General features: G+C 35.3%; 1 protein-coding gene across 1 annotated transcript in view; it reads left to right on the forward strand.

The window, feature by feature from the left end:
* cps1 (carbamoyl-phosphate synthase 1, mitochondrial) overlaps nucleotides 1-27,729 on the forward strand; it is a 53,328-nt gene extending 25,599 nt beyond the window's left edge. Inside the window, exons 24-39 of the mRNA XM_044130858.1 lie at nucleotides 1,554-1,619; nucleotides 1,712-1,775; nucleotides 1,986-2,167; nucleotides 4,226-4,420; nucleotides 6,931-6,998; nucleotides 9,713-9,788; nucleotides 11,211-11,288; nucleotides 12,615-12,722; nucleotides 15,750-15,839; nucleotides 16,195-16,365; nucleotides 22,499-22,573; nucleotides 22,692-22,790; nucleotides 24,220-24,279; nucleotides 24,430-24,542; nucleotides 25,554-25,683; nucleotides 25,812-27,729. Coding sequence (XP_043986793.1) covers nucleotides 1,554-1,619; nucleotides 1,712-1,775; nucleotides 1,986-2,167; nucleotides 4,226-4,420; nucleotides 6,931-6,998; nucleotides 9,713-9,788; nucleotides 11,211-11,288; nucleotides 12,615-12,722; nucleotides 15,750-15,839; nucleotides 16,195-16,365; nucleotides 22,499-22,573; nucleotides 22,692-22,790; nucleotides 24,220-24,279; nucleotides 24,430-24,542; nucleotides 25,554-25,683; nucleotides 25,812-25,925 — 1,689 coding nt within the window. The 3' untranslated portion in view covers nucleotides 25,926-27,729. The remainder of the gene's footprint in view (nucleotides 1-1,553; nucleotides 1,620-1,711; nucleotides 1,776-1,985; nucleotides 2,168-4,225; nucleotides 4,421-6,930; nucleotides 6,999-9,712; nucleotides 9,789-11,210; nucleotides 11,289-12,614; nucleotides 12,723-15,749; nucleotides 15,840-16,194; nucleotides 16,366-22,498; nucleotides 22,574-22,691; nucleotides 22,791-24,219; nucleotides 24,280-24,429; nucleotides 24,543-25,553; nucleotides 25,684-25,811) is intronic.
* The last annotated feature ends 223 nt before the right edge of the window (nucleotides 27,730-27,952 follow it).

A 27,952-nucleotide genomic window follows, 5' to 3' on the forward strand; every position in this document is an offset into this window, starting at 1 on the left:
AATATTACAGCTGTCTCTGCCTTCGATGAGTACTTAAATAATGTCTAGCATTTTTCCACATTGATGTAATTTGACCTTATACAAATGAAAACTAAATTGATTTGACTGATAATATCTTCATCTTGATATTCTACTTCTATGACCGCTAGAGTTTAAAGGGCCACAAAAACACTTAATGGGGCCTGAATTTGGTTTGTGGGCCTTGAGTTTGACACGTGTGGGTTAGAGGATTCGTCAGATTTGTTATTTTAATGCCACCTGTAATTTAATAATGCACTGCAGTTTATCAGCCAAAATGGTTCCATATCAATAATATTATGCATCCCTATATCCTAGTTATTGGGTTCCTAACAGTCTGCAAGTGTGGAAAAGTATGGACTTTGATGTAAGTACTTTCCATGTTTGGATAAATATCAGGAAATAAAAAGGACAAAGAAAGAAAATGTTTAATCCTAGACTTTATCCATCCATCCATCTATTCATCTATCTGTCCATCCATCCAGTTTCTTACAGTCTGTGAATTTACCTCTTTACATATTTTAAGTCTGGCCCTCTGTATAAATTTTTGCATTTTTTTTTTTATTTTTTATTCAAGCATGCTTTTTATAAGGCAAACATAATAGCATATTTGCTGGGCTCAAACTTTGGGGTCTCTTGATTGCTATTTAACTTTCTTTCAAATTGGGTAAAGAGGGGACTGCTGCCATTTTCCAGGAGTCAATGAACAAGAGAAAGATTACACCATGGTCAGTACACAGAAGGCTAACACAGATGACAAACAACCTTGCACCCAAACACTGGCAGCTAAGGGCAATTTAGAGAGGCCAATTAACATGCTGACAGTCAAGCTATTAGACTGTGGAAGGAAATCCATGTGGAGAACATTCTAGCTCCATGCAGAAAAGACCCCATGTCAGAATAAAATAAATGACAAACAGCATGTTGTTGTTTATTTACTTGCACCATTGTAGATTGTACCTTTAAGATTCTGGTGAATACGACATGCTTTTTAATCAAATCCATGCCAATTAAAACAAAATTATCCTTATTATTTAGCCTTTGGAATTTTGGGTCCCAGTTATCCTCTTTTTTCCCTCTTTTTTTGCTTCATCTGACAGCTGTTTCAGGCCAGAAACAAAACATTTAGACTTTTAACTCAATGCTCGCAGAGTAAGCTGTCAGGGTCAAAGAGAATATTCAGAGAAAACGAGATCAAAAGGTTGCCAGTAGTAATCTTGTGACTTCAAGAATACACTACAAAACATCAGAAAAAAACCTCAAACTTAGTCCACCTCTAGGTGTACACCTACAAATCATCAGATCTGTAGTGAGACAATGAACAACAGAAGAACAGAGCAGAACATATCTATCTATCTATCTATCTATCTATCTATCTATCTATCTATCTATCTATCTATCTATCTATCTATCTATCTATCTACCTATCTACCTATCTACCTATCTACCTATCTACCTATCTACCTACCTACCTACCTACCTACCTACCTACCTATCTTTTGCAGTTAGAAGTGTAACATTTTCTTTTATTACAGATTGACACATTAGCAGCTGAGTACCCAGCAATGACCAACTACTTGTACTGCACATACCATGGTCAGGTATGCAATCCAGGTGATGTCTTTCCACATGTATAGTGTCTATACTTTTATTATATTATGAAAAATAATCAGCATTTAATTCAACTCTCTAGGAGCATGACCTGGAATTTAAAGATCAAGGCATTATGGTTCTTGGCTGTGGACCATATCACATTGGTAGGCATCTCACTAAACTTTGAGAAATACACCTATCAAGTTACTGTTTGATTTCTAAGATAATTCTTATGAAAAATCTTCCAGATTAGTAGTTAGTTGAATTCCAATTTGAGTAGAAAGCAGATAATAGTAAAGCAGCTACTTCATTGCTGTGATGAAGTTCACATTATGTCCACCATTCTCATTTTTGCCCGCTTTATCATCTACTAGGTAGCAGCGTTGAGTTTGACTGGTGTGCAGTATCCTGTATCAGGGCCTTGAGACAAATTGGAAAGAAGACCGTTGTGGTCAACCACAACCCCGAGACTGTCAGCACTGACTTTGACGAGTGTGATCGTCTTTACTTTGAAGAGTTGACCCTGGAGCGCATCCTTGATATCACCCAACAGGAGGTTAGAGTATTACTAATATGCCTTCTATTGGAAATGCCTATATTTTTGAATTTTTTTGTGTTTAATTTTGGAAGAATTGCATACAGGTTTGTTGCAGATAGATTTGCCTCAGTGTCTTAAAATCAAGACACTGTTCAAATGATCTTGTTTACTATCCTGTTCCACACATGAGGAGACTGTTTAATAACACCAGATTATAAATGCATGCATTCATTACATAACACATACAGCAGTGTGTTGAGTTTCAGATATCACAGTGGTATCACTGTTGCTCTCTTAATAAATGAAAATTGTGATAGCTGTCTTTCAGCCAGCTGATGGACAGTCTGTAGAAACAGCTGCTCTCCATTCAGTCAGATAAAATTCCAGTCCTTCTGGCACTTTCTCATGTATCTCATTAAAAATTGTTTTATTCTAGCAATGATGTCATGGATTTTTTTGTGGTCTTAAAACCATAATTCTTCTAACCTACTGTTGCTTTACTATGTATTTTAGAAGATATATATATATATATATATATATATATATATATATATATATATGTATAGGAACCTTTTTTTAAAATCTTGGTATGGCTTGTAATATCAGAGTATTTCACTTGATCCTAATCATGTCAAAACATATTCAAAGGTGTTATTATCGTGACCTTTTTCTGTGTTTGGATTTGCTGGTGCCTGTGTATTTACGTGCTTTGACATACTAATGTCTTCTGATGTTCCCCTGCAGAGGAACTGTAATCCAGTTAAAGTTGTGATGGGATCACAGTGTGATTAGTTGTTTGTTTGTTCAGGGATGTAGCCTTACCATCAATCCCTCTCTTGCAGATAGTTTCAGTCTTTGCAGTTCTATATGTACGTGTCGGCGTGTGCGTGTATGTGCGTGTGTGAGAGAGAGATAAATACGGCATTAGAGCATGGTGATAACCCCTGGACAGGAGCAAGAGAGCAGGTCCATGAATAATGAAGAGATACAACCTGGCATTGCCATGGAAACAACATCCCCTTTGGATCACCTAGACAGGAAAAGAGCTGCATGCAGTTATTAAAAAGCACATTCTCAATTTTTCTCTTTTATGCATAGAGTTGTTTCCATGACTTCAGAGGGCATAACATTTGTTCATATTTATTTCCAAGAGACACACCACATTAACAAGGGTTGTTACTTACCTGTCTCTAATTAGATGTACCTATGACATGGTACTAGTCATATCTGTCATTTTCTTGAGATATCTTAAACAGTTTCCAGTTTTTTTTAACATTACAACATTAAATTTCAAGATGTGTTATAGTATAACAAAGAATTGCAGCCCCCTCTGAGATAACATTTCGTAAAAATCACTTTCACTGCAAGTACAGTTGCAAGCCTCTTGGGTTTAGTTTTGAACATCTAGGGGCTGAATTATTGCCGATTCTTCTTTACATAATGGCTTAAGGTCAGTCCAACTGCTTTAGAAATTATTTGTGAACAACACATATTCCGTTTTTGGTGAAGTTGAATAAAATATTCAACCTAAATCATTCCTTTGTAGCTTTGGCTGTATTCAGTGTTCCTTTCCTAAAAAATGTGCACACAATATCTCTAAAACTCCTAAGAAGTCCAATGGTAAAAGTAATTTTAAATAATAAAATATAATTTTGACAACATGTGCAAAATCATATATATAGAACAAGAAAATGAAAAAAAAAATGGCAGGAGATGCATTTAAATATGGTTACAGTTTGTTTTTGATGTAGTCAGCTTTGTTTGTTTCTGTTTTGGTTTATTTCTGACACAAACAAAAAAGGTTCATTTTTGCTTATTTGCTTATTCTTATCAGATCATTTTTCTCCCCCTCCTACGTGTATTGTGGAAAACTGAAAACCTTTCTATTTAGATAACTTTTAATTTCACTAGATTTTAGGGTATCTGAATAAAGGGGTCTCAACAGATGCACAAGCTGCACTTTCCAGATTTTTATGTGAAAAACATTGGACTAATGAACTCAACTTTATAATGTATCCTTTTGCCTTCTTGTTGTTCCACTATTTCCTAATAAAATAGCTCTTCACTTGTTCATAGGAGTGTTCTGGTAGTATTGTGTCTGTGGGAGGTCAGATCCCCAACAACTTGGCCATCCCTTTGCACAAGAGTGGAGTAAAGATTCTAGGGACGAGCCCCCTGCAGATTGATCGGGCTGAGGAACGTTCTGTCTTCTCCAGCATCCTTGACAATCTTGAAGTGGCCCAAGCTCCATGGAGGGCACTCAGTTCACTGGTGAGAAAATAGCAATGTTTTTATTATTCTAAAATATATATATTTCTGAGCAAGTTCTTGTTTTTGTGCTTTGCTTCACAACCAAGACTTTGTTGCTGTTTTCCAAATGGTATCTACAAATATGTATTTTGGTTGTTTAAATTTCCTCAAAAGACTAACTAACTAAGTTTTTTTTTTTTTTTTTCCCATTGTTTTTTTTTCTATGTTGATCTTTAAAGGATAGTTTACTTTTAATAGGCTACAGCAGCTCTAGCTTTGCTGTGGGGGGGAAATTCTCGTGTTTTTCTGAAGCTATTTTGTGTTTATAAATGGTACCTCACCTGGTGAGGAAACTATGGGTAATGACTGAGAGAAAACTGCCAAACTTAAGGAGAGACGGAAGCGAGGAGAAAGAAAGGTAATGATAATGATGACGAGGAGGAGCAGGGCATACAGTCTTTCTCTAACTACCAGACTATTTCCACAGTTCCTACTCTTAATTCTTTCATTTTTTTTGTATAAGCCGTGTGGGTGGATGGAAAAAAAAAAGTAAAAATGTGAAATGGATTGAAAAGCATTTATATTCTCACTTTTGGATTGGAAAAAATGGGAGTACAGCTTTAATTCATTAGAGTTATCAGAATATATCTGGTTACGCAGCATTATAATTTCACACTGAAAAATATAACACTTGTATCTGACTAAATTTATCATTTAAAAGAAAAAAAATCCCTCATTAGGAAAATTGATTTTTTTATATTAAATTAAGCAGACCAGATTTTTTTGGCCCTCTTTGAGTTAATAATTTGTACAAAACCCTTTTGCCAGGAGGATAGCACTTAATCTTTAACACTTCATTAGGTAGAACATACAGAGTGAGGGAGGTTAGATTATTTTTGCTTGCACAATCTCTTTATGTTGTACAGAGCGATTGGTCTTCTCTTACTCTTTCCCCTTGAGGTGACCTTATGAATTTTGAATTTTGTTTAGGTCTGGGAACTGAAATGGTTGTACAAGACTGATTCTGATATTATATCTGGCAGCCCATTTGCGTGTAAATTTAGTCACGTATGTTGTGTCACTAACCTTCTAACAGACCCAATGACTGCTTACGTTTCAGTTTTATGGAAGAAATACCCCAATGTTTTTAAATATCTCTTGGTATTTCAAATATTACCATTCACAATTTGAGATTATGAATGGTAAAGTTCTCTTAGAATCCATTTAATTATTGGAGCGAAATCTATTATATTTATATAGTGTAAGACTTTGTATTTATAATACGAATAAAACAAAAGGAGAAAAAAAACACTCCAAAATGATTGTGTCCAATAATATCAAAATGACTGAACACAACCAAAATGAGTACATGTAAGAGCTTTACGGTTCCAGGGAAATTATTCCTCGGGTGAGCATGCTAGTGGAAAACGAGTAAAATACTTATGAGGTCTAACAATTCGATTTGTAATACTTTCTTGTGGTTGTTGATGACCTCATATATCGTCACTGGTAGATTTACTTCAAATTTGCATAATGTAATCAGTTCAAATATACTTCTAAAATCGAGAGAAAACTTTAGTTGGCATACAAATAAATAAATAAATAAATGGCAAGAAAAATGTGATTCAATGCAAAAACAGTATTTATTATTCCTGTCAGTTTCTGAGCAGCTATTTAACATTGTTTGCTCATCAAGCTGTAAAGCCTCCATAAATGGTGGTTCAAGCTGTTTCTAATCGCTGAGTGCCCTTTCTCATCCACTTCATTCTACCACTATCAGACAAAATGTCTGAAGTAGACTATGATGCATCTAAGCTCACACTCTGTTTGTGACGATATTTGTTCTGTCTGTTCTGCTCTGACAGAAAGAGACCATATGCCTTTTTTTATATAAATGCTTGCGTTATTTTCTGTTTTTCTGTAAGATAATGAGGTTTCTGATAATTATGCAGAAGTGCTGGGTAACTCCTTGCACAAACAAACCTCAAAATAAGACTAGAACGCACTTATTGGTGTCTACAGACATTTGAAGTTTGAAGCAGAACAGATGATCTGAGAACAACATACAGGCGACATGGTTAGAGTAATTATTATATTTAATTCTATTATTATATTTAATTCATCATCAGGTTAGATGATGGGTGGCTAAATAATAAAACAATAAATACATTAAAGGCCTGACAACTCTGGAAAATCCCAGAATTAAATTGCCAAAACTGTAGGAAGTGACCTGTAAGCAAAATGGTCAGCACCCACTACAGTATAAATAGCTCTTTGTTGTAGCAACCTAAATCAACAGTCGACCTTTAGGTCAACCAGATTATGCATATTCATTTAAATATATTCTTCCTTCTTTTGTACTTCCTCTGGCTTTATTCTTAACACCTAATTTTGAGGAAAATACCTAACAACAAAGTAACAAAGTATTTTGGTCAGCAAATTTCTCAGTTAATCTCAATCCAAGATATGTGTCTGTGTCTCTATCTGGCATCTTTCTACCTTCATGTATCTGCTATGTGTTTGTTTTACAGGAAGATGCCTTTGCATTTGCTAACCGGGTGGGCTACCCTTGTTTACTTCGACCCTCGTATGTTCTTAGGTGAGTTTTAATACTCAATAGTCTAAAACAGTGCAATATTTTTCTACATCTACAAGTAGCCTTATACTCTCAAAATGTTTGTGCCTTCAGAGAGAAACTCACTTACTGACTAATTTCTGCTTAGTTATTTCTTTCACTTGGTAATTTATCAACATTTTGAAAGGTAAAAACAATTTGAACACGTAACACATTTCTAATGTTTTTATCATTAAATACAATCTGCTGACAGTTATGCATAGTCCCTTACATTTTATTAGTAATTATATAACTGATTATTAAACCACTAAACGACCTTCTTATTTATGATTGATGATTTGAGCAGTTACACAAATATTTCTTTAACTATGCAGTAAAATGTCTGCCCAGTAGATGTCAGGAAGACACCCTAAAACAGAACTTTGGATATCACTGAGACCGTTGCATAATTGAGGCTGTGCTGGTTCCGTAGTTGTAGTTGTTTTTGAGGTTCTGGAAGATGCACTGTTCTTTTAAAATAAATCTAAGTAACAAAAGGAAAATAAGTAAGCACAAGAGTGTTCAGCAGTAGGTAACAATGAAGACTCTTCTAAATGTCAAAGCTATTTAAGTCAGTGAATAGGTGTTTACCAATAATTAAATTTGACATTAAAAGTAATAATCAAGTCTCTGACTATGGCCAAAAACTGTTTAAATGAAAGCTTTTGCCTTTTTTTACTTGGGTACTAGAGTTCCATGAACTCTCTCCAATTTCATTTGCACAACTTGTCCTACATTTATACAAAAACACATTATATCCTGTCGTAATCGTGCTTGCAATGAACACTCAGAACTCATTTTAGAGTGTTCCGAAATTGACAGCATTTTATTAGCATGTTTAATTTTTGTTAGTATAGTCTCTCCCTTTGGCTGTGAAACCATTTGATCTGTATGCGTGATACGTGCTAGTGGTGCTTGACTCAAAACAATGAGACCAGCTTTTAAACACATTACACTTTTTTATAATTGAAACAATCTTCAAGGTTTGAGTGCATAGACATATTGACATATTTTAACTCATACCAAAATCATTGCTGACAAGATATTAATTGATTAGATTAGATTTTTGTGAAAATAAAATGCTTTTTTGTGTGAATTAACTGGTGGTAATTTGAACTACGTAAGAAATGTAAAAAAGAATGAAAGACAATCATTACTGGGGCGACACTACAGGACTTGTCCCATAACAAGGGGCTCTGTCTATCTCATTCAGTGTGACTTTGGTCAAGAGACTTCCCCTGCCTTGCTTTGCCTTCTGGTGGTGGTAAGAGGGACCGGTGTTACCAAGTGTTAGTGGAAACATGTCTGTTTTGAGTGGTTGTTTTAGCAACCAATATTAGCAATTAGCACAATCAGGAATACCAACTCAAAATAGCATTTTCAGTCTGCAATACCTAGAAAATGTACACGTAAGCAATTGTGTCTCAATAAAGTGGTAAAGTGTGCCATAATCATTGATGAAATCACAATAACCACAAGACTGCAAAAATTAAAATGTTAGGGGTTTTTTCTTTTGTGTTTTTACTCAGTAAGCAGACAAGCTTCATGGCTATTATGAGGGGGAAATGTCTCACTACACCCTTGTGGTGACAACTGAAATACAAGGAACAAGGTGCAGCTTCTTTCAAAGTTCTTAGCACTTTCCTCTTTAGATCACCACACTTACCAGTTTCTCTAAAATTTCTAAAAGGCTGCCAGCATGTGAATTTCATGGGAGAGGTTGAGCCCTGAAATGATAAAACACAGCAACTTTGCTGTAATACGTTAAGCCATGTCCAGATATAACATATCATTTTTAACTACCGTATATGTATCCTTGCTTTTCCTCTGACTTGAATTTTTGAATTTCACACTGACACTGAAAAAACCTCAGCTAAGTCATCTTTGCTCCATAAAAACAAGAGAGTACTATTGTTGCTGCAGCTTTGTAGTACATATATATGGTGTGTTTGCAGTTAGCCCGCAACCGTCAGAACTTGTCAGGATAAACACAGTCCAATTATGGTCGTGAACAATTCTCTTGGTGCATTGCTAGCATTATTTGTACACTTATGCTACAACACTTAGCTTTTCACATGCAAGATATTGAAATCTTTGTTTTACTTTGCGTGACTACTCACTCTAATTCCTGAGAATACTGACGTTGAAACTATGCGTTATCCATGCCAAAGATTTGCCTTAATTTGAATGCATTCTAAATCTTCTATCTCCTTTATTCAAATTAGGGGTCAGTATTTTTTAGGGGGTTAGACATGTGTCTGCCCTTGAGCCACAGACAGCTGAGGAATAAAGATCTGACTGAAGCCTGTGGCCTTACTTCATCCTGTTTCTCTCAAACTCTCCATTTCAAACAGGATGATAACCCAGCTAAAATCGCAAACAACCACCACAACAAAACTAGCCTAAATCTGTTGTTTTTTTAATGATGAAGTTCTGAACTCATTTTCAAGAGCCTGAAGTGCTTTTCGACCTAAATAGCTGTTCTTCGCTGTTACTCTCTCCCGCTCCTCATTTTGACTGTCTCCAGACCTTGTTCCCTATGGTAATAGTGATGCAATAGAGAGATAATGAGTGTTTTGAACAATCATTTGAAGCTTGTATGTTCTCCTGTTGGCTTGCTTCTCTTCATCTTCCGTGCCCTCATGTTTTCTCTCCTTTTACTCTTTCTCTCCCTCCTTCTGCTTCTTGTATCTCACTAGTGGCTCTGCAATGAATGTTGTCTATGGGGAGGAAGAAATGAAACGCTTCTTGGAAGAGGCTACACAGGTTTCCCAGGTGAGATGACTGTTAAAGCTAAGTGTACATGACTGCACAAGTGAGACAGACCTTCTGCCACAGGTCTCCTTCCTCATGTATTCCCTGTAATTTCCGTTCTTTAAATTACATTGAAGTAACATTTTATTGGGTATAGAATGTCACTCAAACCAGTACACACACAGAAACACTTTGAGAGGATGTTTGTGTTGTGATTTCCCTCTGCTTTCAATTAAAACTCATGCTGCCAACTGTCAAAGCTGCTGGTTAGTGCTGTGTGCCACCTCCACTTCACTAATCACCAAGGTTGCTTGGGGGTGACTGGCAGCTCCATGGACCTCTACCTGGGGCTGGAAGAAAATACATGTGCTCATTCAGAGCTCCAGACGAGCATTTTGTTTTAAGTAATTCAAACAGGTTTAAATTAAAACAAGTTTGTGCATATTTCACTTCACTGAATCACATCTGTGACCTGTGGTTCCATGACAATAAACAATTTCCTACAAAACAATCCAATGTTTCTGACATCTACTTAAATACAAGTGGAATATTTTGATACATAGTTATTTAATTTACTGAATGTAGTGATCTATTTGTTGGACGTGAAAATAATTGGAAAGAACATGTCATTGTAAGAAAAAACAACTTTTAGTGAGGTAACAACAGATTCAATTTCCCAGAACACTTCAAGACAAGATATTTTTAGTACAGATTCTATTTTCTTCTTTTCTGTTTTGGTTGTTTCCATGAAGGAAATGTGAAAAAGCAATTTGTGTCACATGTTCTAATATCCAGTATAACATGTACCCCACACTTGCATCATCTTTAGGAAGTTGTTTTGTGTTGTTTGTTTCTGGAAACACAATTTTTTAAAAGTATTTTTTGTTATTTTTTACTTTCTGTTTCTTCTTGGCGTATGAGTTATATGATTTATTTTTTTATAAGATGAATAGACAACAGTAAGAGTCAGTATATGACCTTTCATATCAGTCTATACACTGGTTTCAACAAAACCATAACATTCCCATTTTATTGCAAATTACAATTTTATGGATCTATCCACAGAGCTCTTTATAAGTGCCATAGGCTTGTCTGCAGAATCAAACCTGTTGACCACTATATAAATCTTAGAGTGCCTTCACACTCTAAGATTGTGTTGTTTTTGTTTTGTGAAACTTCTGTCTCCTCTTAACTTATGAGAACCAATATTTTAGGCTACAATAAATCAAGACTATTCAAAGATTGTTTATGGTGATTAAAAAAAAGGGAGACTTTTACATCAGTGATTATCTTCAATGTATATTTTTATTTCATCTTTTTGCAAATTGTCAGAACTGACAAAATATCATTGCAACAACATCTTATACCAAGAGCTGATTACTCCACATCAAGTGATTTTATGTAAATACCTTTTTTTTTGTCTTCCTTTTCTCTTTCCTCCAGGAACATCCAGTTGTCATCACAAAGTTTATACGTGGTGCCAGGGAGGTAGAAGTGGATGCTGTAGCTAGCAATGGCAAGGTATGTATTATTCTTATTGATATAAAATATTGTTATTGTTATTATCATCATCAATATTTTTATTAATGATTTTTGTTGTACTTATTATTAGTATTATACATATAAATACATTAACATTCATTCTACTTTTGCTAAAATCTCTTGTGATTAAGCGTTTTTCTCATGATGTAACAAAGTGTTGCTCAGAGTCTCAGATTAGAAAGTGACATTATTTGTCAGACTGGTATTTATATTTTTTCAACGTTTGGGCAGATTTTCTTTTAGAAAAATGTTATTATTCATCTCTAAACCTCAACATTATTCACTCTGTCATTATTTTTTGTTTGATGCAGACCAATATTGTATAGTCTACAAATAGTCGACAAATAAAGTGGCGGAATAACATTGGCATAACTTTTAAATACTGCAAAAGCCATACTTGCGGCATAAGTTGCCGTTAGTGATTTCTCCTGAATATCCTGTCTTTTTTTGCTATTGTTTAGCTTGCAAGAGTCATTTCAAGGGTGTCAGTTTGTACGTGGGCTATCCAGTTCTACGGTAGATTTTCTCCCTCTGTCTTCTCTGAATACAGCTCCTCCTTTATCTTCAGTATCACATTAACAAGCCGTCCACTCAGTGAATACCAAACAGCCCTCATAATTTGTGTGCATGTGCACAGGAGAGTGAAAAAGTTGGAGATAATACGTATTAATTACAGGCTGTATCTGAAGAGTGCTAATGAATGCTGTGGTTAGCAGCAGTTCAAATGAGCTAATGACACAGCAGCCCATTTACAGACGCATTGTTGCTCAGAGTTGGTGGCTGATTCATATATTTTCTCCTTTGGGTGGAACATACAGAGTTATTCTTTTGACTCAAATTTTTTCATTGACATTGTTTCTCTAGTAGAGTCAAAATTAAGTTAAATATGTGAATTTTGTTGTATACACCATAAAAAATACAATATTCTCATTATGGGACAGAATACATTTGGAAAATTAAGTAGATCTAGAATATTTTCTGTATAATAAATGTAAGTTAACTGCCGTGGACATCCTCTTTGTTCTGGTGCTCAGCAGCAGGTGCATGATTGTTTACTAAAGATGATGTGGTGACCTTTTTAAGTTTAATGTTGAATTTGTTGTTTGTGTTTTGTTCATCACATAAGCATTAATACATTATCTTTCAAGAACTGTCTGAGCTGACAGACAATGATGGAATTACAATACCAAAACTGTGAAAATATCAACATTGATGTGTTGGCCTCTATTTGGTCTTATAGAGCCACCATTTTTCTAATGTAATGCTAAAGTTTTTTTTAATCATTTTCAACATTTATCTTTTCAGGTCCTTGTCCATGCTATAACAGAGCATGTAGAAGATGCTGGTGTCCACTCAGGCGATGCCACCTTAATGCTCCCAACCCAAACCATCAGCCAGGGAGCCCTAGAGAAAGTTAGTGCATCATTTGCTACAACATGCAGTTTTAATTGCAGGGGTTTTCAAACTGTGGGAGAGTTAACCTTTTCCTTAGAGAGCAAATAGGCAAATAACTCACCTTCTTAGGTTTGTGCAAACATAAGGGGGTTGTTGTACTTGATGTTCTATTCAAATATGTTTATCAGATCCTGTGGGGCTTACCTGTTTTAGCTACGCATGGCACTACATGATGGTATGCTTTAGTTGCTTTGTCATTTAAGGTGCTAAAAGTATGAACTACTTTGCTGTGACCAATCTCATTTACCTTGTGAAAAAAAAACTCCTGGGGCTTGGTCATCAAACTGGGGAGTTTGTCTCACTGCAATGTTGTCACCTCTTGGCAGACAACACTGTAGCAATGGAGCATCTTTAGCTCATGAAAATCCAAACTTTGAATAATCATTCCCATACTTCCTCCTTTTTTTATTTTTGCTTGGGCCAGCTTTGGTGAAATTGGCTTATTGTCCACAGTTACTTTTTCTGGTTATTTTTTTCTTGCCTGCTGCTGTCGCACTCCCCCTGAAGAACACCAACACTCCCTACAGGAGGCACTCCTCACACTTTCAAAAGCCCTGCCTTAGTGGGTTGCATAGTTTTTCCACCATTAACAAGGGCTTGTTTAATTCCCAGTAATTCTAGATTAACACTTCCCAGGTCTTCAGGACCTCCATGATGGCAAATTTGGAAAAATGTATTGTTAAATCAAGCTTAACACTATTGCATCTTTGAAGACAAAATATGTTTTTAAATATCTTGAAAAGAACTTCCACAGCTGGTGTCAATGTTTTTCTTTTTACATAATCTCCAAAGTTCTTTGAATACTTAATGACATTCTGAGTATTGGCCAGTGTACAGGATCATGTCATGTAAACCCTTTTCATGCTTGTAAAAAATCCTACCAGCTTTAGTTTGATTTATTTATTTTTTTCAGAGAAGTCATTAGGCCTTGGCCTCGATGAGATAAAGCATATTACAGAATGAGTAACCTCTTAGTGAAGTACTAAGTTGAATATATTCTCATCATCTTCTTTATAGGGTACACATGTTTTGTGCCAACATATTTAACTGGTTGTAAATATAAGTAGCTAATCTTTCAGACACATGGAAGCAAGCCAGTGAATTTTGGAGTCTTGGTGCGGTGAAGACAACTTACTGAACTTTTAGAAGGACAGACAGGCTTGTCTAAGTGTTTTTTAAGCTTTTTTTAAGTCTACCTTATTCTAGATTTAAAGAAAATAGTCAGACCAACTGAAATTATCAAGTGGCTCTTGTGTAGACGGAAATGACTTGCTAATGTCAAGGACAGAGGAGATCGGTGTGAGAAAATACATACATAAAAATCCACTTGTTACATCCAATATAAAAATATACCATCTCTAAGCACATGACAAAACTTAAAGCAGAACTTGGCAGTGACATTCAGATGGTAAGATCAGAAATATCATCACTTTAGTGATAACCACAAAATCATCACTTTAGAGCCATTGGTACCAACTAATAGTTATATAAATGTCACAATGCTCAAATTTTTTCAAAATGGTTTCTTAAACTAAATAATGACTTAACTGTACTCCAGCAGCCTTTAATTTGATGTGATGGAATGACTGATTTAGACCATATGTATGCAGCCAACAAATGATGTTGTCTTTTGAACTGCAACCAAAACTCTCCAAAGAAGTTTTTCAATAATTTGTAGAATCCAGGAAAATTCTGAAGACAAAACTAACCCCGTATTTAAAGGTGTAGCTAATAAGGTTGTTGGTAAGTTTATAGAAAATGCAAACAAACTCAGAATAATTCTTGTATTTTTAATCAGAGCAGTTGTATGTTGTATAATAATTCCACCCTGTGAAATAAATGAGTCCAATAAATAAAAAAAGAGAAAATGATATGAATCTGTTTTCTACATAAATACAAAAACTTGTTAGAGCTCCTGCTGTAAACAAGCAGAAACTGACTCATTATAAAATGTTAAAAAAACTGAATTTAATCAGCGCTAATAAGCCACACACAGTCATAAAAGAAACGCTGCATGCTCATTCTAGATTTTTTTTTTTTGAAAAAAATTAAAACTAAAAAACAAAACCCAAATTAGAGCCATATGAAGCATATGAAATTCAAACTCAGTCTGAAAAACCTTTGGAATCGTCACTCCCCAATACACAATTATTTAAGCTGCCGTTTCAGTTTTAAAACCATCCACTAGCATCTTGATAGAATCTGTGAGCTCTGACCACACCAGCTAATGGTGAGTTAAACACTGCAGGGCAGTGATCCTCTGAGGACCAATGACCATTTCCCCCCCATTACTTTATTTTAAGTCTTGTGGTTTGAGGCATAAAAGCAACTTTTCAATTTAATCCCTTTATAAGCTTGTAGTCGCTCTTGAGTCATTTCTGCCACCTGCCTTCCTGTGTATCTCATAACATTGGAGCTATTGCTGACATTGCCATTTCTGTTTTTTGTTTTGTTTTTTTTTTGTTGTTGTTGTTTGGGGCATTTAGCCAGTAGTATTACAAATTATGTAATATAATTCTATTTCTGGTGATTATGCAGAACCCTAATTAGACAGATCAGGTCACCAAACTACAGTCAGATTCTACTCCGGGGTGTGTAATTAAAAAACAAAGCAAAAAAATAAATAAGAAATATTAGTGCTTTCTTGTTTCGCCTTGAGACCTTAAAGGTAATGTAACAGCCTGAATGAGAGCAGAAGAACATATTGTTCCTAGTCAAAGAAAAGTAAGGACCATATGAAATGACAAAATAGAGGATTGGTTTGCTAACTTTGTATTTTAAACCATAATAATTCACTGCATCCTCCTTAGGCTATAAGGGAATCAAAGGTCTTTGCTTCTTATCGCATGCTTTAGCTCAAAGTTTTGTTTTTGTTGTGGGGGGTCTACTCAAAATATCCCTAATTACATTTCATATGTGATGAAACACGAAAAAGGCAACCTCATATTTTTTCTGAATATATATTCTCCTTTTTGCTGCTTTCAGGTCAAAATTGCCACCCGGAAAATTGCACAAGCGTTTGAGATTTCAGGGCCCTTTAACACCCAATTTCTGGTTAAAGGCAATGATGTCATGGTAGGTGATATGTCCGCTGGTATGATCAAATGACAGGTTGACATTTTCAGATCATGCTGCAGCAAATGCAATTCACTTACAAATTGAAATCACTTCATGTTCAGAATGATTTGTCAAGCTGGAGAGATTTAATGATCAGTAATGCTTTCATCTTTGATGTTTCAGCTCCAGTGCACATACTGTACATATCCTATGTGTATGCGTTTGGGCTATAAGCGTAGTATGGTCCTGAATTAATTTAGTGTAGCTCTCCAAATTTAACATCTAGGCTACTCTGAAGCACACAGTAGGCTGGAATAATTTCAAGCTTTAACTTTTTCTAACAAAAGTTGTGTATATTCTGTTCCCCTTGTAGGTGATAGAGTGCAATCTGCGGGCATCACGATCATTTCCTTTTGTATCAAAAACAATCGGTGTGGACTTTATCAACGTGGCTACAAAAGTGATGGTGGGAGAGCCTTTAAATGAATCCTGCCTGCCTTCACTGGAGAAACCAATCATTCCTGTAGACTATGTGGGAATCAAGGTAAGGAGTAAATCCTACAAAGATTTCTTAAAGTATTCTGTATTTTGACTCTTCATAAAATGTCACATTATTAGGATTTGATAATAAATAATAATACATCAAATACTATATATATATAAATGTATACTATATATATATATAAATGTGTAAATGTTAAACTTTTTATTTATTATACATAGATGCAAAGCTTCATAAAAACATCTCGGTGTAATAAAGCAAATTCAGCCTCATTGTGGAATTTAAAAGCAGCATTTAATTAGTACTTTTAATCAGCCACTCAATCATGAAAACCAACTTTGAATACTTATCAATTTGTCCCTGAAGTAAATCTAAATTGCACAATATGATGCATTTTAAATTTAAATTCAAAGTCAAATGGTCTGGAAAACCTGTGCAGCTATGTATGTCCCACTAAAACACAACAGTTTGTTTTTTTTCTTTGCAATCTCAGCTCAGGAACTGTCACGGTAACTCTTCCATTGATTGTCTTCCACTTATGCGGGAAGTTCCCAGGGCAACGGGAACCCTGTTTCTACTGGCATTGCTGATCACAAGGAGTCTTTGCCTGATTGCTCATATAGAAACCATTTGCGTTGGGTGACCCTGCCAGGGCATGAGACCCTTGACAGTGTATGTGAGGACCATTGGGACACTCAAACTCCTCTATCACTGAGGGAGGGATAACTCTTAAAATAAGTAAATGCAGGGTGATCTTCAAAGAAAAGCTACAGTTTGTTGATTTAGATCAAATTGATAAAAATGTAACTATAATTAAAATAATAATCCTGCTGATATCTTTATTAAAAACTACAAAAACAACTTGTGATCACAAATAAATTATATATATATTTGGAAACTCTCATAGCATGAGAGTATTTGTCTAAATGAAAATTGCATGTCCCCTTGTACCTCCTGATTGTACTGATAATTAAGTTCAGAATGGACACATTGACAAGTACACAGTGCAGGTACAGGGCAGTTTTGTAATCATACTTTATTTGTTGTCCTATTTGAGTTCCAGGCAGTCAGTGGAGCATTCCTGGTACCCATTCAGCTTAATCAATAGTCTTTAAAAGGTTCTGTGGCAGGTCAGAATGCTCTGTTTCTGTCCCTCTTTTTTTTTTTTTCAAAATTGCCTGCACTCCATTTTACTTTGGTTAGAATGAGATACAGCTGTCATCAAATCATCAAGTGTTCCTCTGCAGAGTCAGTTGACATATTTTCAGCCACATTGCCTTTGTAGTGAGCCATGGTGGTTTTTATAGTGAGCCCTAAGTAGTAATCATCTTCAAGTGTCCCTTCACGTGTCCCATTTGACTCTGCTTTTGGTCTAAGAGGTTGTTATTTAGAGGAAAAAAGCCATGTTAACCATTAACCACTTCTCTCGACTTATGAAAGTCTTGTTCTTTTGGGGAAAAAATACACTCTGGAATAAGAGCTTTCTCTTCTTTAAGTGTTTCTGCCCTTTATTAGGACCAAAGCTTCCATATTACAAGGATGAGTCAGACCTTAAAAATGCTGATGATATAGGTGGGTAAAATATGTGTTAGGGTTTGGAAAGGGGATAGTTGCCCTTATAGTCAAATACAGAAATGCATTTTTGGTCAGACAAAATAAAATACCTTTGGGTAGACTGGTGATCTGTGCATGGTGTACCCAATTTATTGCACAATCGTGACTCAGCAGTAACAGCAGGAAATTCTAGTGGAGCTGCAGCGATCCATAGATCAGGTGGGAGAATCTGTCAACAAGACAATTGACTTCTACTCCACAAAACCAACCTTTATGGAAAAAATGGTGAGAGGAAGGCCCAGAGAGTCATGTTTGATGCAAACCTCCTAAGGAATCTTAATTTTTATGACTGACATGGAAAATGTTATGCAGACCCTAAAATCAACACTTCACAATATCCTCAACACATCAACCCTTCAGTGAATTACAATGGTGGCAGCATCATGCTTTGGGGATGTTTTCTTAAGTAAGGGCAAAAAGTCTACTTAAAAGTCAGACTTAATAGGAAGATTAATTATGATGAATGCTGAAGCTAAATAGAGGAATGAAATCCATTAGAAACTGCAAAAGACTTGAGATTGAGATCCAGGATCATGTTTCAGCAGGTAAATCATCACCCAAAAAGTCAGTGCTATAATAGAATGGTTACATTAAAGCCTATTCAGGAGTTACAATGGTCCAGTCAAAGTTCAGACCTAAGTTAAATTGAGAATATGTGGCAAGACTTGAAAAAATGGAAGGCTAAGTCCTGGGAAGTTGCAAAAGGGGACAGCTTCAATATACTGACAATGTTTTGTTATGAGCAATGTTTACACATGAGCAACTGGGGCTCCAACCAGATTTAATGGAAGGACTGAGCCTTTCCTAATGTGATCTTCAAGTACTTGCGATTACACCATATTGCAAAACTCTGTGGCCCTTGTCACAAAAGTGATCATCAATTTAAGGTAACAGCTGCTTTTATAAAAATGGATTTGAACTTGCTTTAGACGTCTCTATAATTGTTTCGCATATCTTCTGTCTGTTCAGAATATTTTTTGGAAATGGCGGAAGATGAGTTTTTACATGTATGATGTGTTAATAGGTTCTGTGTGTTCCACTAAAACAGTTTCTACTTGATCACGTAACAAAAGACTACGTACTGCTAATTACTGCTACATCCCTCTCCATAACTTTGAAGAGGGGAGAAGTATGTACAGTTTTCTTTCTGAATGGGAGTCTTGCGTTGCTTTGGTATGGGAGAGATTACTTCTCCCCAGATGCCCTAAAGCAATTTTTTCATCAAAAATAATTTCTTAGTCTAATTACAACAGAGCTGCTGTAACAATGGTTGTAGTTTGGAACCAATCATGCAGGTACAATCCCACACTCCCACACCCTCAGACCAAAAGTTTTCAATTTCCATTCTGCACATTGGTGAGGAATATTAATAGAAGCACTAAGTTCTCCAGGTGCCTGACTAGAAAGCTTTCTGGAGTTTACACAAAGTCAATGATACATACTTCATACTCTCAACCAAAGAGCACTTTGCTAGAAACCCCGACACAATGTATTACAGCTGTTAAGCAAAATAATATAAATTTTTCTTTTGTTAATCACTTTATGAGTACCATAACATCAGGAAGGCACTGTAAACACTCTGCAATGTCTCTATTCTAAATAGTCAGAAGTGTGCTTGATCAATATTTAATCTCTCACAGCCTTCATCCTCACTGTGTCATCTCAAGGCACAGGTTATCGCCATCCTGAGCGATCATTCTCATTTGTCTGCCTTATTCCCTAATAACCTCTATGTTGCTGCCCATTTTCTTTCATCTGACATTGCCTTTTATGAAGCTTCTTTCTTTTCATTTTCACTAACAAGTCCCTGTTGTGTGACTTCAATCTATTTATACATTCGACAGGTTAAATGATTTGATCTTCTAAACAGAAACTTAAAAGAAAACTGTATAAAAAATAAACCTGGACTTCATTACTTTACAAATCTGTCTGTGTGCTATTGCTTTGTCTCCAAGATTTCATTAGTTATTTAGAATTTTAAAAAATGAAAAAAAAAAATGCATTCAGTAAAATGTATGCAACATTTGCTTTTTTAATGACGCAATGAACTGGTTTTACATTCGGCAGCCTTAGCAAATAAAACTTGAACTTAACCACATGTATTTTGATGATTTATCTTGGTGATGAGCTTCAAGTCATTAGGGTTTGAAAGTCTCCTTTCAATCGCCGTCATCTATCACTTCCTCCACCTATTCTCATATTTAAGTGAAAAATATGTATATGTGTTCCAATGAGAACATTTAAAATGCCTACTTTAAATCTAGGTTGCATGTTGCCTCTCGTCCAATGACTGCTGGAGGTAGGCTTGACCACCATCCCGCCCTGCTACTCCCCTCCCTCACACAAGCACCCATCAACCCAAGGACAACTGGATGCAGACTATGGATAGATGAACTTTAACCTTAAATCTACCTTGTGCATTAACCTTACCTGTTAATATTTAGAAAATAAATATGAAGTGAGATAGAACCTCTCAAAAAATTATTTACTGTCAATTTAAATTGTTTGGTAGATGACATTTGAGTATTTTTATGGTTGTATATTATTAGAATTGTGTGAAAAAACCCACAGGATTAAAATGTCATGCCTTTATATTTTCCATATTTATCAGCACAAATGGAAGCATAAGAATTTTTCATTTAGTGTGAGTATTGAGAGATTTGAACTGCTACCACTCCCACCTCCAACATGCATTGGACAATAATGCTCTGTTCATTAGCACATCTGGTGTCCCATGATAACATTGTGCATTCTTTGAAGCCTCTCGGTAATGCTCAGGAGAGGGCAGTCAGCATGGAATTGGGGAATTAGGAAGTCCTGCTTATATGTGCTGGTGTGGCTTGATGTTTTGGTTTAGAAGTCTTGGTTATTGTGACAGAAAATCATGTAATTTCCTAAGTGCATATTTGTTACTGAAGTACAATTTAAAACGTAAGAAAGCTTTCACTCAAGCTGGCATGACAGATGCAAGTACTCATTGCTCTAACTGGTTCTCTGACTTTTGTTTCTGCATGTCTTTTTGTGCATTTGCACTTTCACATTTTTACTCAAGGTTATTTTTGTTGTTGTTGTTTTAACGGCTGAGAAGAACCTCCTGTAAATTTGGTTCCTTTGGTTTGTGATGGTTAGCTAGTTAAAATGGTTATATATGTCCTTTAGTCAACCGTTTTCACTTTCATAAGCTTTAAAAGAAAGTTCACTCTCATTGTTATTCCCTCTGTACATGTTCATCCCCCTGTTTCATTTTCTTTCTTCGTTACATGCCCGCCTGTCTCTGACTCTTTAAACAAAGGCACGATAAGCTGTTCTGGTTCCCTGTGTGCATTCCCTTTGCTTTTCTTCGCCTCTTCTTACATTAGCATGCTAACATTACATTTACTGATTAGATAGCCTGCTTCAAGGATGAATTTCCCCCAGTGGCCCTTGCCTGTGTGTCCGTCTATCCCTCCCTCTTTGTGTGTGTGTGGGTGCGTGCATGTGTGTGTGTATGTAAATGGACACTTAAATTGCACAACTGCACACCACCTTTTGCTCTCTTCAAGGTAATAAGGGTTCTGCAATTTTTAAATGGAGAAAAAGAATGGCTTCCCAAATGACATTCGACTTTTCCTACATTTTTTGTTTAATACAATAGCGAGTTTGCTGTTGCTTCTTTCTACACTTTTCTGTTCTTTGTGCTCTTCTTCTGATCTTATCTTCTATTGCCACAATTGTATCTTCTTCCCTTCCTTCTCTTTGTACTTCTTTCTCCTCCCTGTTCCCTTTCCTTTTCAATCTCTTTTCAATTATTCCTGTTCTACTGTTGTCTTTCTCGCTTATTCTCTTTACTTGCTTTGTTTTAATCATTCTACAGAAGTTTTTGTTGTTAGTGTTGTTTTCATTTCTTTTTAAATACTTTTAAAGTGTAGATCTTGATTTGCGTCTGCTCTACCAAACTTTACAAGTCAAATGTTGTTGGACTTTTGAACTGGTTTTAACTCTTTTCTTTTGTCCTCTTGATCCTTGCAACAATTATATGTAATCATTGCAAGATTAAATTGAAAGGTATGTTGGGAATTTCAATTTACTCCTTAAATAAGCCAGCCCATGTGTTTTAAGTGTTTTAACCTATAGATCACAGAATAAACAATTGGCCCATTAAATTTGCCATTTGACAGTGAGTCCTGACACTCACTTTAATCTACAACACAGAAGATGATCTTTCAGATGAGAAAGCCACACATTGTGATACTTTTAAAGTTACATACAACCTCCAGCAAACGTCAACCTCCAGCAATTGACACAGCAAGTGTCAAGGAGAATGAATAGATGATTTTAAAGAGCTATAGAAACTTAAAAATGGAAATTGTTTTTTGATTTGTGAATTGTATGTTTTTAGAATGAAAATCTTAGAAAATTGCTTTTGTACTGCCCTACTTTAAGTATTCCTGCTGACCAAACTTTTTTATAAGTCCACAAGCTGCTATAACGAACATATTTCAAAAGCAGCAATCAAGCATAACAGTGGCTCACATGCTGGGACATCCTATTTCTTCAAATTGAGTGCATCTGCTTATTCCAGGCACCAATGTTCTCTTGGCCGCGACTGAGGGATGCAGACCCTGTTCTTCGTTGTGAGATGGCTTCCACTGGAGAAGTAAGCAGGCTGCAGTTATCCAACTTGATTCTATTGTTATTCTTTTTTTTTCTAAAAATCCATTTGTAATCAGGTATTCAAACAGTTCTGAAATGGTTCCATTTCTGTCTTAATCTAGGTAGCTTGTTTTGGACCAAACATTTATTCAGCGTTTCTGAAGGCCATCCTCTCCACAGGCTTTAAGCTGCCACAGAAGGGCATCCTGATTGGAATTCAGGTAACAACATCCTCCTACAGCTCTACATTCCTTCTGTTCTGTTCACCTCAAACAGCACGTCACATTCAACAAGGTGATTTTTATGCACCTTGACATACAAATCGAGGTGCGTACATTTTGCGCAAGTGCTCTAAAACGTTTAGGTTATTAGTGCTAGCTCTGCGGTTTTATTTTATTTTTTTTATGTATAAAAGAAGTACTCACGTGTAACTTAACTTTGAGTGGGTCGAAATCCTAACGAAATCTTCGCATGACACATGGTCTAAAGGTTTTGAAACATCATGAAACATCTAAGATGGTAAGCGACATGATCAGTTTGAGTACAAAGACAATTGTTTCTGCTATTTTCAAGCTACAATATTTTAGGTTGATAAACCAGACACTGCAGAAGCCCTGCTGTGACTTTTAATAACTTGTAAACGATTTTAAAGAAATGGATTAGGCCTGCATGGTGGAGCAGTTAGTAAGAAGATCCTGGATTTGAATCAAAGCTTGTAGTCAGAAAACTGAGAAGCTTACAGGCATCGTCATTTAAAGCACCACAGAATTTTTGTGTGTGAATTTTTAATTGCTTTGAATATCTTTGAGAGCAAGAAGTATTATTTAAAATAAGCAACACAGGAGCTTCAGAAGCCTCTTTGTAATTATGATAAATTAAAAGATGCTGAAGATAAGTCGGGTTTATTATTATTCTGAACAATCCAAAAAAAAAAGAAAAATAAAATTAAAAATACTCTTCAGGTGAAGAGAAAAGGTTCACCATCCGATGTCTATCTTAAAAAAAAAAATCAAACACACTCTTTCACAGAGGATTTATTACATAATAAGAGCTGCACTTTTAACTTATAGACTGTCGATTCTTGCTCAGTACAGCCATTCACAACCTATGAACAGATACATTTGGCTGTTGGTGTCTTTCAATGGCATGCACAGACATAATGTGCAATGTTACCACAAAAATTATTTGACTTATATTCTCTTTTTTAATTTCATCTTTATTTATACAGGTAAGTCTCATTAAGAGAGGTCACATTTTTAGTAGTGCAATTATGCCATCATTCAAAGGACAATACTAATAATGTAATTCAGGTTTACACTTAATAGATTACTTTAACCATGATTACATGAGTATCAATTCACAAACATTAGTTCTATAAAGTGCCCTTGAAATCAGCATGAATAGGAACTGATGTTCAATATTTAATCACTATCATTTTTGGTAAAACAAAATTATTCTTTGCAATACATTTAAATTGTGTTTTGATTGTTTTTTAATAAGTAATAAGAAAATTGGTGATATAAAATATACCAGGCACTTCAGTGTGAAGAATGAAGCAGTATATAAGTACTAAGAGTTAAGGATGAAAAACTTGTGATTATTAGAAGCTCAGTGTTAATGTTATTCCCTACAATTGGTCTTTCCTTGCAGCACTCTTTCCGACCGAATTTTCTTGCCACGGCACATCAGCTGAAAGAAGAAGGCTTCAAGGTGAGACCTGACAGTTTGTATAAAACACAGCTAACAAGACATTTGCTGAAAATCAGACATTACTTTACAGATGGAACACTAGTTGATTAGGAGATTGGTAAAATAAACAAAAGAAAATAAAAAAATGATTTTGCTGAATTTTCCACTCAGCTCTATGCTACTGAAGCAACCTCAGCCTGGTTGTGTGTGAATGATGTACCTGCCATTCCAGTAGCTTGGCCATCTGAAAAAGAAGGAAACACAACATTGCCCAGTATAAAAAGGTTGGATATATTTACTTTATATATAATGGCATTATTACAGCAATACAAATGTGTGTCTCCCATCTCTAAAATAATTTTTTTTTTAAGTCAAACCTTTAACTTAGATAATATACACATTCCGTGGGTAAATACCTAAGAAATATTTGTTTTTAACTAAATTAAAGGTGGTAAAATTATAGGCTGTCCTGAAGGCAATACTTGCCATTTCCTGCATTGCCAACTGAGCAACACTTTGTCACCTCCAACATTTCTCTAGGTTTAAGAAACCTAGAGAAATGTAGCACTGTCACTGCCCTTTGAAGGGCAGCAGAATTTTATATAAACTCTCCTGTTATTTTAAATAGTTTATGATTCTATGCACTGCTACAATCTTCCAAGGACTTTTGGAAGACAAACCAGTCCACAGTATTGTAATGTAAATATGGCATGCTCTACCATACCATAACATATACATAAAATACATAGAAATACATAGAATTTCTTACTAGTTATCAAATTATTTAACTGTTTTGTCAGTAATAACATTTGATGACTGATGACTATGAGGGCAAAAAAACTTGAAACTATTGAGGCCCTAAAAATACTTTTAGACTTTTTAGTGTTTTACTTTTGGCTCACTCACTGCACTTCTCCTCCCAAACGCTAGGAGTCGTCACTGGAATCTCTGTACTTTTCTAATTCATTAAAGACAAGAGAAGAGTTCTTAGGGAAATTATTCACTGTCTTTTAGTTTGACATTAGAACAGATCAGATCTTACCCATGGAAGCACTTAGAAACTGACATTCCGTCAAAACAAATCCTTTCATCAGGCAAATGATACCAATGTATTCTCATCACTCATGGGATTTTTCCATGTAGTACAAATTAGTTAAAATAACATCTCTAATCAGTGAATAATATTCACTGCACTTTTATTAACTAACTTTGTCTGAAAGCTCTGCGTAATTAGTGTTTTAAGTGTTTAAAATGTTTCTTCTTTTGTTACTGAGAGTTTTTGTATCAATTTGTAGACTGATCAGTCAGGGTCATATTGACCTGGTTGTGAACTTGCCCAATAACAACACGCGACATCTGAAGGATAACTTCCTGATCCGCAGAATGGCTGTTGATCATGGTGTTCCCCTCATTACAAATTATCAGGTCAGTTAAAGTTATGTCACCAGAGAAGGGAAATTATTTCATTTAACTTATTTTGTATCATGGTTTTGTATTGGTTAACTTATTTTGTATCGTGGTTTTCAAGAAAATGATCATTTTCTGTTCCATAGGTGGTCAAGTTGTTTGCTGAAGCTATACGTTATGCAGGCGATCTTGATACAACAAGCCTCTTCCATTACCGACAGAAGGATAGCCAACCAAAAGGAGACAGTCAGCGAGGATAGAGCCTCCTTCTTTTGCATGCATCTTTGATTTAGCTATAAAAAAGGCGTAGGTGAGATCGTTCCCAATATAACGAGGCTACAGAAACTCAAAATGCATACATTCGAATAAAATAACACCAGGATCATCATAAGATCTTTCAAATATAAAAATATACAGTACTAAATCTGGTCAGTTGGATCCTATAAATACTCCACAGGATGCCAGAACGAAAATTTTTAGAAACATCCTCAAATAGAACAGGCTTTTACCAAGAAAGCCCATTAAAACGTTTACATTGTGCATTTGTTACTCTGACATAAATTGGTAGATTTTCAAGGGCTAGTTAATTAACTTGGTATGAATTCTTATTCATTAGAAAAAATTGACAAATCTGTAGTCCTGGAGAATATTACTTAAAAAATACTAACAATAACCACTCAAGTCTTAATGATTCACATTTTTCTGAACTACTGAATTTAGCATGTTACTTTTGAAGACTTAATTTTGCTTGTTGTTGTTTATGATTTTTTTTTTTTTTTTTTTTTTTTTTTTTTGTGAGATGATGCAATTACTGTAGATAAGCTAGCTGTGTGTGGATGTTTGTTTTTGTTTTTTTATTCTGATTATTTTATCCTAATACAATAAACTATAGGAAGATTATTTACATTTTAACGATTTCAAGTGGAACATTCTAGCCCTGTGATTTGAATTTGAGGACAAATACTCTGGTTAAATATTTAGATGTGGTTTGTGTATAGAAATTCTTTTATTTTTATTTTATTTATAAAATGACCTTTTATGTAAACAAAGCTCAATACATTTAAATTTCCACAAATATGCAATGATACCTGAGTTATTATTTAATTTGTTTGTTTTCTTCACCGTTTGTGTGTTTGACCACAAAATCATTTCTCACATTCTCAAATTTCTGTCTTTAAAACTGAGACTGTTTTGAAGAAAATGGATATGGATTAAAACTTGATTACTTCCCCTCCCACCCTATTTTGTGTCGGTTTTAAATATTTCTTCTTTTCTTCCTCTTCTTCATAATTGTCAAAACTCTCATAAAAAGCTGGTTGCTCTTGAAAATGAGACCTTGTGTCAGATCTGCTTGTATTACAAGAGAGAGAGATAGAGAATAATCTCTCTTGTCTTGTATGTCTGTGTTCAATCTAATTTTGAATATTTAAACTTCAGCCATAGACACTTCTGCTACATATAAGAGACATCCATATCGCATATTTTACCTATACATTTACAGATGTAGGGATGCCGATGAAAATTCTCTTTTTCTTTCACTGGAAAGAACTGGAAGCGTGTTTTAAAAAAGGATCAGATTATTTGCCATCTTTGACCATTTCATGAAGCTGCAATGGAAAAATCTGAAGGCCATCTGTCATTGTGAAGGATTCCAATTAACACACCTGACCATCTGGTCTAGATGGGCAGACATTTTCAACATGGCACATAGAGTAGCTGCATTATGAAAGTAACTGTCAATCAATCAAATAAAAATCTCATCTGAGTATCATCTCTGACCAAGACAGTCAACTCAATGCTGAAGCACTGGTCCAAAAGGAGCTGAAATAAGAGCCTGCTGGATTGGAAAAACACTTGGTCCGACTTCTGGTCATTTCAGTTGAAGAAAGGTTCCCTGATTTCAAAGCTGTGGCAGAAGTGTCTGCTGTAATTCCAGTTTTCCAGTGTTGTGTAATTTCAATGTTTATATGTAGTTATTGTAGCCACAGTTAACATTTTTTGTTATTGTGAAGAAAAACCTGCATGTATCCATCTACTTTTTCAAACTTGACGTTAATTAAACAGAATAAAAATTAAGTGTAGTTGAACATATGTCATTGATATCATTTTAAAAATTGATGTTTTTTTTTTTTTGGGGGGGGGGGGAGATTGAGGCTGTCAGTCAAAATGACAGACAATGCAAAAGTCTAGTGCAACAATACATTGACAAAAATCCTTTTGCTGAGAACTGACTCTTTATGTAGGCCATTATATTGTAGGAAAACAACTTAATATTTTTTTTTAATGA

The sequence above is a fragment of the Gambusia affinis genome, linkage group LG11 (assembly GCF_019740435.1).
Source record: "Gambusia affinis linkage group LG11, SWU_Gaff_1.0, whole genome shotgun sequence".
NCBI lineage: Eukaryota > Metazoa > Chordata > Actinopteri > Cyprinodontiformes > Poeciliidae > Gambusia > Gambusia affinis.